We start from the raw sequence: 13,842 nt of genomic DNA, 5'->3' as shown, positions 1-13,842 counted from the left end.
CAGTCAGAGATCTAACATTTATCAGATGAAAACATCTAGCCCATGCTTTGTCCCAGTGAAATGCAGAAACTATCTTTAGATCAAGTAGGTCAAGAAATCAGGTTGCATTATGCCTAATTATGTATTAATAATACTTTATGGCTATCTAGCCATCCATCTATTGCTTCGATTTACTTAATACCCTTGGCTCAATTAGTCTGCTTGCCCCCATTCACCCAGAGCTATAGATGGCACTTATAGCAAATTCATACATTTATTCACTAAAATAGTGAAAACATAATTTAAATATAACAAATATTTTGTGCTAAGACAAAAGGGAAAGAAAAACTGAACATTTAAATATTGAAGAAAAAAAAAACCCTCACCATTTCTTGAGTGCCAAATGCTGAGGCCCAATTCAAAAGAGTCTGTCCTACATCATCCATAAAATTCACTTCAAAAGCTGAGAGGAAAAAAGAAACACAAACAAACAAAACAAAATTCTAATTAAAACAGCATGAGGCAGGAATTTACTCAACCCAACTGGCAGAAAAGCTCCCTTTGTTTCTCCCAGCAAAATGCACAAACTCACCTCCGGTGTCAATAGCATCTATGAGTGCATCTGTGTCTTTGCTACGGATACAGTCAATAAGCTGTCGGTGAGAGCGCTCGCCAGAACTATCCAAACGTCGCAGACCTGGTATACGGCCAGTGGAACCAGCGGTGGATTTGGGCAGTGCCTTGCGGCCTTCGAAGAGCAGCACTAGCAGCAGATCGACCAGCCGCATAGTGTCCAGGACGCAACGCTCATCACCCTGCAGGGCGCTTTCCATGGAGTCAGGCAGTTCGGAGCGCAGTAGGTCCTGAGGAAAAGACAGATGAGCTTTATTTCAGGACTTACTAATGGAAGAACTCAGAGCAGCATTTTCCCTACAACAGTTTCAGTAGCCACGTTTCTAATAATAATAATAATAATATAATTTTTGGCCTGCTGCACAGGCATACTCGCTGAAAGTTCTCAGTAACTATCTTGACATGCATACAAACTAGACAGGTTATGTTTACGCTGAAGTGCCGAAAGTCATGGGATAGCAGTATGTAAATTAATTATGTTGTGCAGAGGAAAAAAAGTGTGTATTAATATGAGAATGCTTAAACTAAATTTTGCCCTTGTTTTGAAGTGAGAACTTCAGAACTAAATATCTGAACTTGTATGTAAATTGTGCATCTGGCAAATTCAAAACAAACATTCAAATTTGCATGTCTTGACTTCTGCTACATGATTGTTTGAAAAACTGATGAGAACCTGTAACTGCTTAACTGAGAGCACAGAGTGGGGGGAGGGAAGTCAGGGTTGGGGCAGTGGGGATGATGAGTAATTTGTGACCTATCAAAGCACCTTATTTTGGATGGCAACAGGTGGAAGACGCTGGAAGCTGTTTAATACAAAATAACTGAAGATATACAAACCTGCCTGCTGGGATTATGGTACAGCAAGCTCAGACATGAAGATTCTTCCCAGGTTGGTAACATTAACCCTAATTTAAACATTAACATTTACATAGACTTGTGTCTTCACTGCATTAAATTTAGCATTCATTACCACCAGTAATAACAAAACCTTATAACATGCTCGTATAACAAGCTTCAATAAAACACACCAATACATTTAAGAATAGTGGAAGTCAATGCACTGTGAGAGAGATGCAGGTTTGTGAGGTTCCAAAAACTTCTAGTTTCTAGTCATATAACACGACTCACAATCATTAAGCAGCACCTTCTATCATATTCCTGGCACACATGACACTGGATTGAGGAATGTTAAATGCTCACACAACTTCAGAAATGGAATGTCCCATTTGCCTGGCACCCACCATCATGCCTTGTTCAAACTCTAATCATGTATGTTGCTTTGCTGTGAGCATATAACAATAAACTATTGTAAAGTGCAAATTCTTTTATGCTGAAATAAGCAGGAAAGCTCTCCTCACTCTTAGCTCTCTGAAACAAGGATCCTGACTAGACTGTCAGGTGTTACTTACGTGTGTGACCAGTGGCGAGCCCCGGCACAGTGTGGAGAGCAAACTGACAATAGTGGACACTTGGTTGCTGAGTTTAGAGTCTGCAGCAGAGGGGGCGGCTCCAGTGGAGGTTCGGCCAGGTTTACAAGTTGAGGAGGGTCCAGCAGCTGTGCCTCCTGCTGCAGCCATACGGGAGAGCAGCTCCTCAGTGAGCCCATGCTTGGCTAGTGGAGCTGGGTCCACCCCTCGTCTTGTGAAGCGGTCTGCCAGCGAGGCAAAACACCTCAGGGCTCCATCAGAAACCTGTAACACCACAGTACCATTTAAGGCTGAAGCATGCAGATCAGCATCCACAGTTCAGGGCTGAACCATTAGCAGAAAATACCTAATGGCACTTTCTCCTCACAGAGAAACACAGATTGGAATTTCAATGTGATAATTTTCTATAAAATTTACTTCTGCTGTTGTTTGCATAAAACAACTTAATCTCCATGAACACATTTAAAAGTTGTAAGCTTAAATTATTAAATACTGCAACTTCCAGAAAACTTCCTGCTGAAGCTCATAATCTAAAATTAAAATAAATCCAGGGAATTTTACAGTTTTAATTGGAAGTCTAAATTTCAAATAAGTTACTATTTTATTATTATCAAATAAGATAGAAGTAACCAAGAAACATTTTTCCCCTTTTTTTGACTAGGCTAGGGTGCAGTGCTGGATGATATAAGCACAAATCAATTTCACAATCAAATGGTACATTTTACCATGGTTACAATTAATGAATGATTAATGATGATTGTTTTCGAATCTCATAGTCCCGTGACGAGGCATGTACTGTAAATATGCTCCAGTATTAAAGCTGGGATATTTTTTCTAATGCTGCTGGGAGCTGGTTCCTCTCTTGTTTTTTGAGCATTGTTTGTATTTGGTGTGTGATGGTGCTTTGGTCACTGAAAATTGTTTTTTCTCAGAGTTACATTTGACTTCTTTTTGTTCAGTGTTGTTTTAATTAACGTCAAAACACAGCACGTCCAAACCACAGATGCTGTGTTTTTCTTTGGTACAAGCTGCTTGAGGAGCTTGGTCGTCCTCAGGCGTTTAGGTTGCTTCCATGTGGCACATAGGGGCAGAATCACGACTACAGCTTGGTAGCTTGGTTTTAAAGGAACAACACATGAACACAGTGGGGACATAACGGAATAAAAATAATCGATAGAGACAAAATTGTCGATTAGAAGTTCTGACTAGGACGTATATTTTTTCCAGACATGAGGTTTGAACCCACAATGTAATTTTCCAGACCACCATTTCACAAGCCTAATTAGGTTCAACTTAGGCCTGGGTGATATGAACAAATATATAATCAAGATTTTTTTTGGATTTATTTTGATAATTACCACTATATACATTTCTGTAACATTGTTACAGTTTTAAAAGAAGCATAGGAGCATGTTTGGGGTACATTCAGCCATGCGTTGTCTATTTATTATGGGTTTTCTGGTGATCTGCAATTAAGTGAAAATATCATTATAAATAACATTTTTCTTAACATGTTTGATGATGTGTCTATCGTGATACATATTGCTATCGTTTTTTGCCCAGGCCTAACTTAAACCAATAAAAAAATATTTAAACAGCACTTAAGGCAGTGTTACCTGGTGGTCCTCATGTTTAAGCAGGCTGGATAGGGACTCTACACACGTCTCTAGGGAGGAATCCTGCGGCTCCATTTTACTGCAGAGCCGAGAAACCACTGCCATAGCAGAATGCAGTGTGTCCTTATGCACCAAGTGACCGCTGTCCCTGATGAAGCTCAACACACAGTTCAGTCCCCCAGCCTCAAACACAGCACCAGACTCCCGAGTGCAGATCAGTTCCAGCACCTGAGAACAAAAAAGAAATCAAGTTCACATATTTAAGTCTCATTCAAAGACTGTCAAAATGACAAATACTGAATTTAGCCACTAACTGGGCCAATACTGTGGACCCCTACTCTAAACTTCCAGTGAAAATGATTGGCATCCATTCTATGCCATCAGGAACCCCTACTCTAATGGATGTAAACATCACATGAACAAAAAAAAATAAAAAAATATATTCAACAAAAGTATACCTTTACACACTGCTCAGCCAGATCTCTGCTGGTCCTGTTGTTGAGTTCCACCACCACCAATCGGTTACAAAGGGCCTTGATGGCCCCATCCACTCCAACTATCCTACGTGTGCATTCAGCGGACACATCCAGATAATACGTAATGGCCCTGGCAGTCACCTCCAGAACGTTGTCAGGAGCACTTTCATCCAAGAAGATCTTACAGAGGGCTGGGAGGAACGTCCGTGGAGGGCATCTGATAACAGAATTCAAATTAGAATCAACACCCCTGATCAAATGAAATATTATTATGTGAACACTTTTTAAAAATATTTGCAAATTTGTGCAAACTGTGCCCACAGTTGTGTTACCTGTTGAGGTTAGCTATGTAAAAAATACAATTAACAACAAACAAAATGTGTGCAAACTTTTAAAAAAAGGACTGTATACTTTAAAATACAGCAAGTATCTACATTTCAGACTCACGTTTCGAAGCAGCGGTCTACATTATCTGACATGAGTAGGAGCATGCAAAGCTGCTCCAGGGCGATGAGCTGCATGTCACGCTCATCACCCTGCCCCATCTGCAGCCACTCCAGCAGTGTGTCCGGGTCCACGTCTGCCATGCTGCGCTGCTACCCTGTCCACCCAACACACAGTCACAGCATCCGCCAGTAATAGGAGAAAAGAATTGGGGCAGTCACTGGTTCTCCTTTTGGCTCATGAAGTCTTCACCTTGAAAGAGAATTGACAGTCAATCTTCTAAAATTTCAGAAACACTGGCTGATGTTACAGAAGCTGACTAAGATAATTAAAAGGGTAACAATAGACTTACGTTTACTGTCTACAAGACATTAAAAACAACCTCCAATCACAAGAGAGCTTTTTATAATCTTTTAGTTGAATATTAAATGGCCCATATAAGGGCATAGACTTGATCTAGAGACTCATAGCACACTTCTCTAGAGCACAGAAAAATAGTTTATTACTATACTTTAAGATCTGCATTTACATTTAATTAACAAGTGTTGAGCCAAAATCTTTGCCAAAGTAGTTGGATGTTTGATGCCCATTGTCTTTGTGTGTGATTCAGGGAATTTTTATACCCATCTTTGCAATTTGATTTCTCTTTGTGCATATTAGGTGTACTGTCACTTTAAGACAGTACAGCTTTAGGCTTAGGCTTAAGTGTGTGAGAGAGTCTGGAGATTTGCGCTTGGAGCAACACAGTTTTACCATAATAGACACCTTTCTTTTTTTTTGGATGCCATCCTGAGTGAGCACACACACACCTGTATAATAGCCTATGTAATTTTTCCTCATTTAAATAGTAAAAGGTATACATGTGTATGTATGTAATATGTGACACAGCTTTGTAGCTCCTTACAGCCAGACTCCCACGTGTTAGAGACAAACGGCAAAGCCAATCCTGTTAGTGGAGTGGGTTCAGGAGGCTGGATTTGCAGTAGACGTCAAGATCTTAAAACATTTGTCTACCAACGGCTACATGTTTTATTATTAATGGAGGAGCCATACTTGTACAGGGAAAAAAGTCACATGCAGCTTGTGAGCCGTGGGCTGGCCAGTCCTGGTCTATTATCTAGGAAATATGAGTATATACCATACACGGCACAATGTTAATGTCTGCAAACATGGGAAAGCCGGATTTAATCAAATGGAGAGCTGCTGAAAATTGAGGGACTCAGTGGGTAGACTGAGTATTTTGAATCAGTAATATGTAAAATTCTCATCATCCACTCAAATTTAAAATGGATAAAATTGTCCCAGTCAAATGTTCTATTTCACTGGGAATTAGGTCCCTTTAAGGAAGTACATTGATTTCCTTTTTCATGATGGCTTTAAAATGTTCAATAGTTAATGACTTGGCAACAATGACTGGTTAAACTACAGCTGATCTCTTCTACCCAAGATGATCAGTCTGTATTTGAATCAACATCAGCTTGCTTATATATATCAGAGGTTTCTGAGAAAATACCATAAGTAATGGGAGAGAAAACAAGGCATAAAGTGCTTAAACAGCGTTTTACCATCCCCTTGAAAAACTAAAGTGGTTTGCCAGCTAAAGCTGAGCTAAGCACATGAGCAAGTACCTAATGGTTGAGGATTAATCTGAAAAAAGTTGGAACTGTTTCCTTTGTTAGAGCCTAGAAACTGTACATAGTCTTGGGGTAGATCCACCACCCCCTCAGATCCAGGCAAATGACAGACAACAGACAATGTCAACAAATGCTTGCCAGAAGGGAGACCATTGATGGTGCCTTTTTACTCCATGTTACCTACACTACTCTCTTTTTGTACTGGTTTGAGTTCCACTACACCACAGCTCCCCCAAAATGTAGATGGAGACAGTTTGACAGGAACCACTGGCTTTGGAATCAACAACGGTGGCAATATCTTTAAATGCTGTTTACTCATCATATGTACTCATTTAAATTTGTTTTTTGTTTTTTTTTGGACTGAATACACATTAGCCTCGCATCATATCAGACAGATCTGTATAGATATTGTGCTTCGTGATGTCTGCATTTTGTCACAATTGATAAGTCTCTCTGGCCAGTCAGTGCTCTGCCATGTCAACACATCACTGGGTTCTATGTAACAAGTACCAAATTTGCCTAAAACAAAACAAGCCAAGTATAGTTGAGTATATTAATGTAGGTATTATGCAGTGTAGAAGTACCATAATCCCATCTTTTGAATCAATATATCGAATGGTGGTAATAATTCCAGCTGCAATAATTCAAATTCTGGCCACAGCACAATCATCTGAAATACATATTGCCTATTAAGGCTTGGTGATATGACCAAAAAACTCATAGCTCAATATGCCTAATATAGGCAATATACGTTACGATAACAGTGTTTATTATTAACACCAAAAAGAACATGCTGCATTATCTAACTGTAATTATCAAACGGTATGTCTAAAAAATAGTGATGTCTCTATGATAAAGAAATACTTTGATTCTAAAAGTCAGTCAGTTTTATTGCCATCACACGTGTTGAGGGGGAAAAAATGTAGTTCCTTGGAGGCATGGCACTAAAATAAGAATTTTATTTATTATTATTTATTTATTTTTTAGCACTGACCCGTTTCTCTCAGCGTTGCCACAAAACCAGCAAAAACCCCTGTAGGCGGGACTGTGACTCCATTGGCTGCAGCACTAAGTGATGGACAGTGATGTCTGGCTACGTGCCTCTGAAAGAAGCTTGTGCTTACGTCACAATATTGAGGTTTGGCAAAAGTCTTATTGGAAAAAAAAAAAAAAAAAAAAACCTACCGGTATCACCGTGAACTATATTACATGGCCCACCCCTATTGCCCCCTTCTTTTATTTTTATTCTGCACTTAAACAGAAACAGTGCAATATAAACAAGTTTGAGATGTGTTTATATCTCTGTACCACTCATGCAGTGGATAGTCCTAATAAATGTGCATTTTTATACACCCATGTCTTGTTTTTAATCTAAAAGTTACCATAATGTTTCAATAAAAGTTGGTGAAAAAAAGAAATCTAAGTGTGAGCTAATAGGGTCTTCTATTTTTAACAGTTTACACTGTAAGTGCACGTTAACGCTGATTAGGTGAATCAAATAAGGCTTTATTAGGCAAAAGTGTGCATATACATGCCTTTGGATGTACAGTAACTCAAAATATAAAGCATTAATATGTGGGTCTATTACCTCCAAATGCATCTGGTACATATGAACTGGATAGGACAGCTAGGCTAGTAAGAATCAAATAAGCATAACCAAAGTCATATTCAATGCAACAAATGGCATTTAATAATGACAAAGGATTTCATGAGATCACAAAAGGTATGTGTTTCTAATCTGAGAACGATTACAAGAACACAATGTTTAGGTGCTTATACGACCGGGGGTAAACTTGCTTTTCTCATTGTAATAGACTGTGGTTCAATTCCCCAACTCTGGCAAGTCCACAATATAATACCATAAATGTCCTTGGGTAAGACTGTAAAACACTACATTTTATGTTGTAGGCATTGAACCCCATAGTCCCCATCAGAGCCACTGTAAAAGTGATATTTTTATTATGGGCGTTAAAAGAGCGAATGTGTTCTAGAATAAAATCAACTTTCCTCAGTACTTGTATCCATCAGTCATTCTGTTGAGTCAAACTACGACTTTATTACAGCCGCTGTCATCATACCAGCTTAGGATGACACAATTCTCCCCCAGGGAGGTGTTACATTAACCTGGCATTTAACTAAAGTGTTACAGTTCAGAAGTAGTCAAACAATCTTTAAGTTTAATCGCAGTGAAGAGTTGTCGTTTAAGAAACGTTCAAATCCAAGGACCTAAAATTAGGTCACAATATCGAGTGCGATCAGGTCTCGTGGAGGTTAGCGAGCTAACGTTGGTAATAAACAGCTTGGTACTGCTGACCACTTCGTTTACACACGAGGCCCTGCCACCAGATCGAGTACCAATGTGCTAGACAACTATTTCTGTTCAAAATTATATTTGAGAAAAGTGATTTAATACGTTTTTTACCACCCTTATTAGAAACCCCAGCGACAACGTAGCACCACAGCTAAGCCCTCACAGAGTTTCTACAATCTCCAGTAACTGTTGTTACTCGATACAGCCGTGTTCACTAACTGTCGCTAAAGTCTACACCTTGTTAAAAATAAGATGGCGTTTAACGTGAATACCGCTTTTAAAACTGATTAAAAAACAACAACAAATCCACACAAAAGTCAAACTAGAGCCCGTTTAATGTGCCAGATCAGGTAACAGTCATGTTTTAGTAGTGTTACTCGACGCCGGGCCTTTGCTAATTAACGTTGACAAAAAAAAAACTCTGCTATAAAGCAAAGCCTCATATTACATATTTGTGTTTTCCACAAATTCTATTTATTGTATTCTATTACAATCAAGATGATTACCAGCTACTGTTAACCTTTGATAAAGTCTCTGAATTAAGTTAGCTAAACTCTTACCAGACTGCTAGCTAGCTGCTCGGGAGGATTAACATCCACCAACCTCTTAAAAAAAACACCAGAACCACAAAGACACCAGCGCCAAACAAGACACAAAACACATACTATTTTTAAAAAACAAGATCTGAAATATCTCCATCGACGAACGCGTCAAAGCCGGGAAATTTGTATAAAACGCTAAAGCCGAATAAACAGGGCCTTGTGTTTACAGAGTAAGACCCCGCGTTGTGAAGTGGAGCTCTCAGCCGCAGGCCGCAGTGCTTCTTTCGGCGAGTGCTCTGAGAAAAGCCGCGGCCTTCGCCATCAGCAAAATAAAAACGCTTACCGTTTTCAGCTCACAGCGAGAGACCAGAAACACCGACAGGCTTCAGTTAAATTCCAAGCACAGCAACTGATCGACTACAAAAAGTGTTAACGAGTCCGCATCCCCTCTCCCTCTCGTATAAACAGCTGTAGAGGTCACAGTGAACGAGAGTCTCGGACTGAAGCGGAGAACAGCGCCGAGGGGAGCACTGCCGCTGATCGCGGACTCCAATACGACGGTTCTACTGAACCGGATCATCTTATTACTCCAGTCCAACCGACTCCCTAATCCAAACGAAGCCGACTTCAAAAAGAATCAGAAATACGATTAGCAGTACATGTATATTAGTTAGATATTATATACACCAGTGTCTTACAGACTTCCAAAATAGGATAGAATTGTAACGGTATTTGATCTGTGTTGTAAGAAATACTCCATTGCTAGCATTGTGAGGTTTAGAATAATTATTAGATTACTAGCAACTTCTGTATTAACTTATATTTTCGATACGTAAGTCACTGCTTCCTTTTCTGGTTTGTGTATTTGCTATACACATTAATCAGACTATCTTTGAAATTAATCTCAGATGACTGTGAGTGAACGTATGCAGGTGAATTTAGCGATGAACCATTGAGCCGAATCAGACATTCGATACATTGAAATAAAATATTCGGATCGGATGTGATGGGATTAGTAGAGGTCCTAAATTTGTTGTAAACTCATTCTCATTTCAAGCTCAAAAGAATGAGGAAAATGTACGAACGTGCCTGTTAGTCTCTGATCTTATCTGAATGAATGGCTGTTTCTGCCAAGAATTGTAGACCAGCCAATCAAATGTGGGTAGATAACAAATTTTGTCTTTACATTTATACAAAAAGATAAAAAGTTTAAAAATAAATAATATATTTTAAAAGTTATTATTTCACCACCCCTGTTTGGCAGCCCTTAAAACTGTCATATGCCCATTAATGCTTGTTAATGGGTATTCATGTGATTCCAGATTGGGGTTAGATTTATGAAACGCAATGGTGTAGACAAGGATGGATTACCAATTGGGCCTATACGACACCAGAACCCCTGTGATAACAGGTGTGCCCCATATCCCATGGACCTCCTATATGAAGAGTGAGTTGCCTGCTTGTGTGCAAAATCATTACGCAAATGGTTTGGATGCAGCACTTCCTTGGAGGCAGAACTAATTTATTTGGTTCCCAGCCAACAGGCAGGGATGAATGTGATTTGGTTAACACACACTGGGTAGAGGACTGACAGAAATATCTTTGTGAGGAATAAATGTGCAATATAAATTTTGTATTTTACTGTAAACTTATTCCTGTTTCATATTTGTTTTAGAAACACATAATATATTTTTGCATAATACATTATCCAGTTGAATGCTTTTATGTAGTGATTAAGTAGTACAGATTTTCCCTTGTAGTGAAGTCACTGCTGTATGTCTGAAAATATCGGCTTTAGAAAGTGATAAAGAGAGTTTTTCTATAGCTTTATTCTACAAAGTTTTAGATCAGATGCTCACTGAGCTTATCGTGGGTAGTTCTCCAGCAGAAACTGTGACATAATAAATGGCATTCAAACCCTAAACACCACAAAGTAATATGTCGTAAATACTTCCGAACACAAGAGCCAGATTCTGTAGAGTGAGGTTAGGAACATCCACCCAATTAACACAAACACACAGAAATATATTAAAAATAAATAAACGTAGAATGTGTGTGTGTGTCTGTGTTGCCCTGTGAAGGACTGGCGTCCCCTCCAGGGTGTATTCCCGCCTTGCGCCCAATGATTCCAGGTAGGCTCTGGACCCCCCGTGACCCTAAATTGGATAAGCGGTTACAGATAATGGATGGATGGATAAATAAACGTAGAAATACATAGTGAATGTAGAAATAAACAAATACATATATAAATACAGAAAAAGCGCAAATTAATGTTGATGTATGAAAATATACAAATAGATTTTATTTTTTTGTTTAAAGTGTCAGTGATTCTGGTGGGCTGCTCTTCCCTCTGGTTCGTTTACATTCAGAAGCGCCAAGTCTTTTAATGTGGAACAGGAAGAGGAAAAACCCCTTGATTGCGCTGACACACCAATGTGTAGAAAAATACATTTAAACATATTTGTTGCTATTTTCAGATACCCAAACTTATGCAAAGGTGAAAAAGTACACAGAAGTATATTTAGAATATGCTATATTTATTACATTTATTATATTTATTAATATTTTAAAAGTATATTAATAATGTATTATATAGATTTAATTGAATTCTAAATATATTTTCAATATTTTATTAGTATTTTAACAGTTATCTAAAAGGTGGATTCAAATATACTCCAAATTGAAACAAAGTCAATTTTTGAAAAATTAAGGTTTACATAGTAGAAAAATGTACATATTTAAGTACATCTATAGCCAGCCCGGTGAATCAGGGTAGTTTTGCTGTCACACAGCTCCAGGGTCCTGGAGGTTGTGGGTCCGAGCCCCGCTCCGGGTGACTGTCTGTGAGGAGTTCTGTGGTGTGTTCTCCCCGAGTCCGCGTGGGTTTCTTCCCACGGTCCAAAAACACGTTGGTAGGTGGATTGATGACTCAAAAGTGTCCATAGGTGTGACTGTGTCAGAGAATGTGTGAGTGTGTGTCACCCTGTGAAGGACTAGTGCCCCCTCCAGGGTGATAAGCGGTTACAGACAATGAATGAATGCATCTATAGTCAACAAGATTCACATTTAGCCAAACCTCTCTTCGAATGGACACTGAAGCTAAGCAACATGGATGGGAGACTGCCAGGGAAAACTAGGTGTTCTATTCTGAATAGTCAGATTTTTTCAAATGAAAAACAGTGGAAATGATTCTTAACATAATGAAATCTCACACCAATTCTATTGTGTGTGTGTGTGTTTTTTTTTTAATAAACACTGAAATCATCAGTAGCAGCAGATGATGATGAATTTAAAAGTTCACTTATTGGCACTACAAAGAAACACCACATGGTATGTTAACCCCCACAAAACAAAACTTGGGGAGTTCCATCACCTATTAATATTGTAAGTATTGTTGTAGTAGTATTATTAGCATTATTTCTGTCACCACAATGAGTAGTGTATATTAAGCCTGCGGGACTGTACATACACATCTTACAATAAACACTGCATTAGTTTATAGTTAACAAATGACTAGAAAGTTATTTGTCTTCTTTTGAAACCTGATTGCTGGTGAGTCCTAAACCACCACTTCAAGCTACTTTCAAATCAGTGTCTCTATTCTGGGTGTAATCACGAATTTGATGCAATTTGAAGTCCCTAAAGGAGACCTACATGTACTAAAATAAAATGTAATATAATTTAAATTAGAAATTGAATATATTGTTAATTTAATATTATTAATACTAATATAACATTTATTTTGTTATAATAGCGTGTTCTTGAAATAATACAATTATTTTCAGTGTTTTTTCATATCACCAAGAATACTGTTATCGCCGAAATGCCCTGAAATATCGTGATATTATTTTAGGGCCATATTGCCCACCCCTAATATATTTAAAACTCAGTTGTAAAAAAGACATGGTGAAATCCCTGTGATTCTTATTACTATTTAATATTTAATAATAATGAGAATATATTTTATTCATTTTTAATATTGAGTAATATATTATTGAAAAAGACAGAATACATTTTTTTTTCAGTGCTGTGAAACTTATATATATTTTTAAAGTCTTTTACAATATTCATGTATTAGGCAGCTTGTATGCAGAGTATTTATTTTGGTTCCCCATTGGTGCCGACTAAAAGCATCGGGTTATTCTGTGGCCATTGACATGTGCCAGGGATTTTTCACTGTTTTTTCAACCCAAAACACTTGACCCATCAGCTAATAATCAAACCCAGCTCCTGGAATTTTGGGTTTGAGCCTCACTCTAGGTGACTCTCCATGTAGGTTTCCTCTGGGTGCCTGAAGGATGGGGAATTAAAAACAGCCATACTGCATTTGAACAAGTGCTCTTTATTTCACTAATGCAATATTGGGTCCTGCTATGTGACATTCTACAGCGGAGACCCAACGCCAGTATGCTCCTGAAAAACACACTTCACAGACAGTGAGCTTATATTGGCCTGGTATAAAATGATTAGTCTGAAAATATCAACACTGTACTGGATCTAATTTACAAATACAAGAGAAATAAATTTAGGAAAATTCTGGACTGTGAAAAGTGGTTACAAATGGCATTTTTTTGAATATTGTTTAACAAAATGTTGGAAAACCCTGAGTCAAACCCCCCATCATAAGGGCAGACTGGAGACCAGCAAGTGGGAGAGATGTATGCGCTAATGGATCTTGAGCTTTTCCATTAGTGAACGAACCATGGCCTGCTTCCAATGCTAAATTACACAAAAAATACCCCCCACCCCCACCTCTGCACCCACTTCCCCACTTGAATAA

The 13,842-nt window shown here is 38.4% G+C and overlaps 1 protein-coding gene across 5 annotated transcripts in view; it reads right to left on the bottom strand.

Annotated features, from left to right (window-relative positions):
* hectd1 (HECT domain containing 1) overlaps window positions 1–9,602 on the bottom strand; it is a 29,123-nt gene extending 19,521 nt beyond the window's left edge. For all 5 annotated transcript variants that reach the window (XM_066673404.1, XM_066673408.1, XM_066673406.1 and 2 more), the window contains exons 1-7: window positions 9,406–9,602; window positions 4,579–4,827; window positions 4,114–4,348; window positions 3,656–3,883; window positions 2,022–2,303; window positions 572–842; window positions 366–442 (exon numbers count right to left, since the gene is read on the bottom strand). In XM_066673404.1, the coding sequence (XP_066529501.1) occupies window positions 366–442; window positions 572–842; window positions 2,022–2,303; window positions 3,656–3,883; window positions 4,114–4,348; window positions 4,579–4,718 (1,233 nt within the window). In that variant the 5' untranslated portion in view covers window positions 4,719–4,827; window positions 9,406–9,602. The remainder of the gene's footprint in view (window positions 1–365; window positions 443–571; window positions 843–2,021; window positions 2,304–3,655; window positions 3,884–4,113; window positions 4,349–4,578; window positions 4,828–9,405) is intronic.
* Window positions 9,603–13,842: the final 4,240 nt, after the last annotated feature.

Source organism: Hoplias malabaricus, chromosome 1 (assembly GCF_029633855.1).
Source record: "Hoplias malabaricus isolate fHopMal1 chromosome 1, fHopMal1.hap1, whole genome shotgun sequence".
Lineage (NCBI taxonomy): Eukaryota > Metazoa > Chordata > Actinopteri > Characiformes > Erythrinidae > Hoplias > Hoplias malabaricus.
This window is presented reverse-complemented; position numbering and strand designations above follow the sequence as displayed.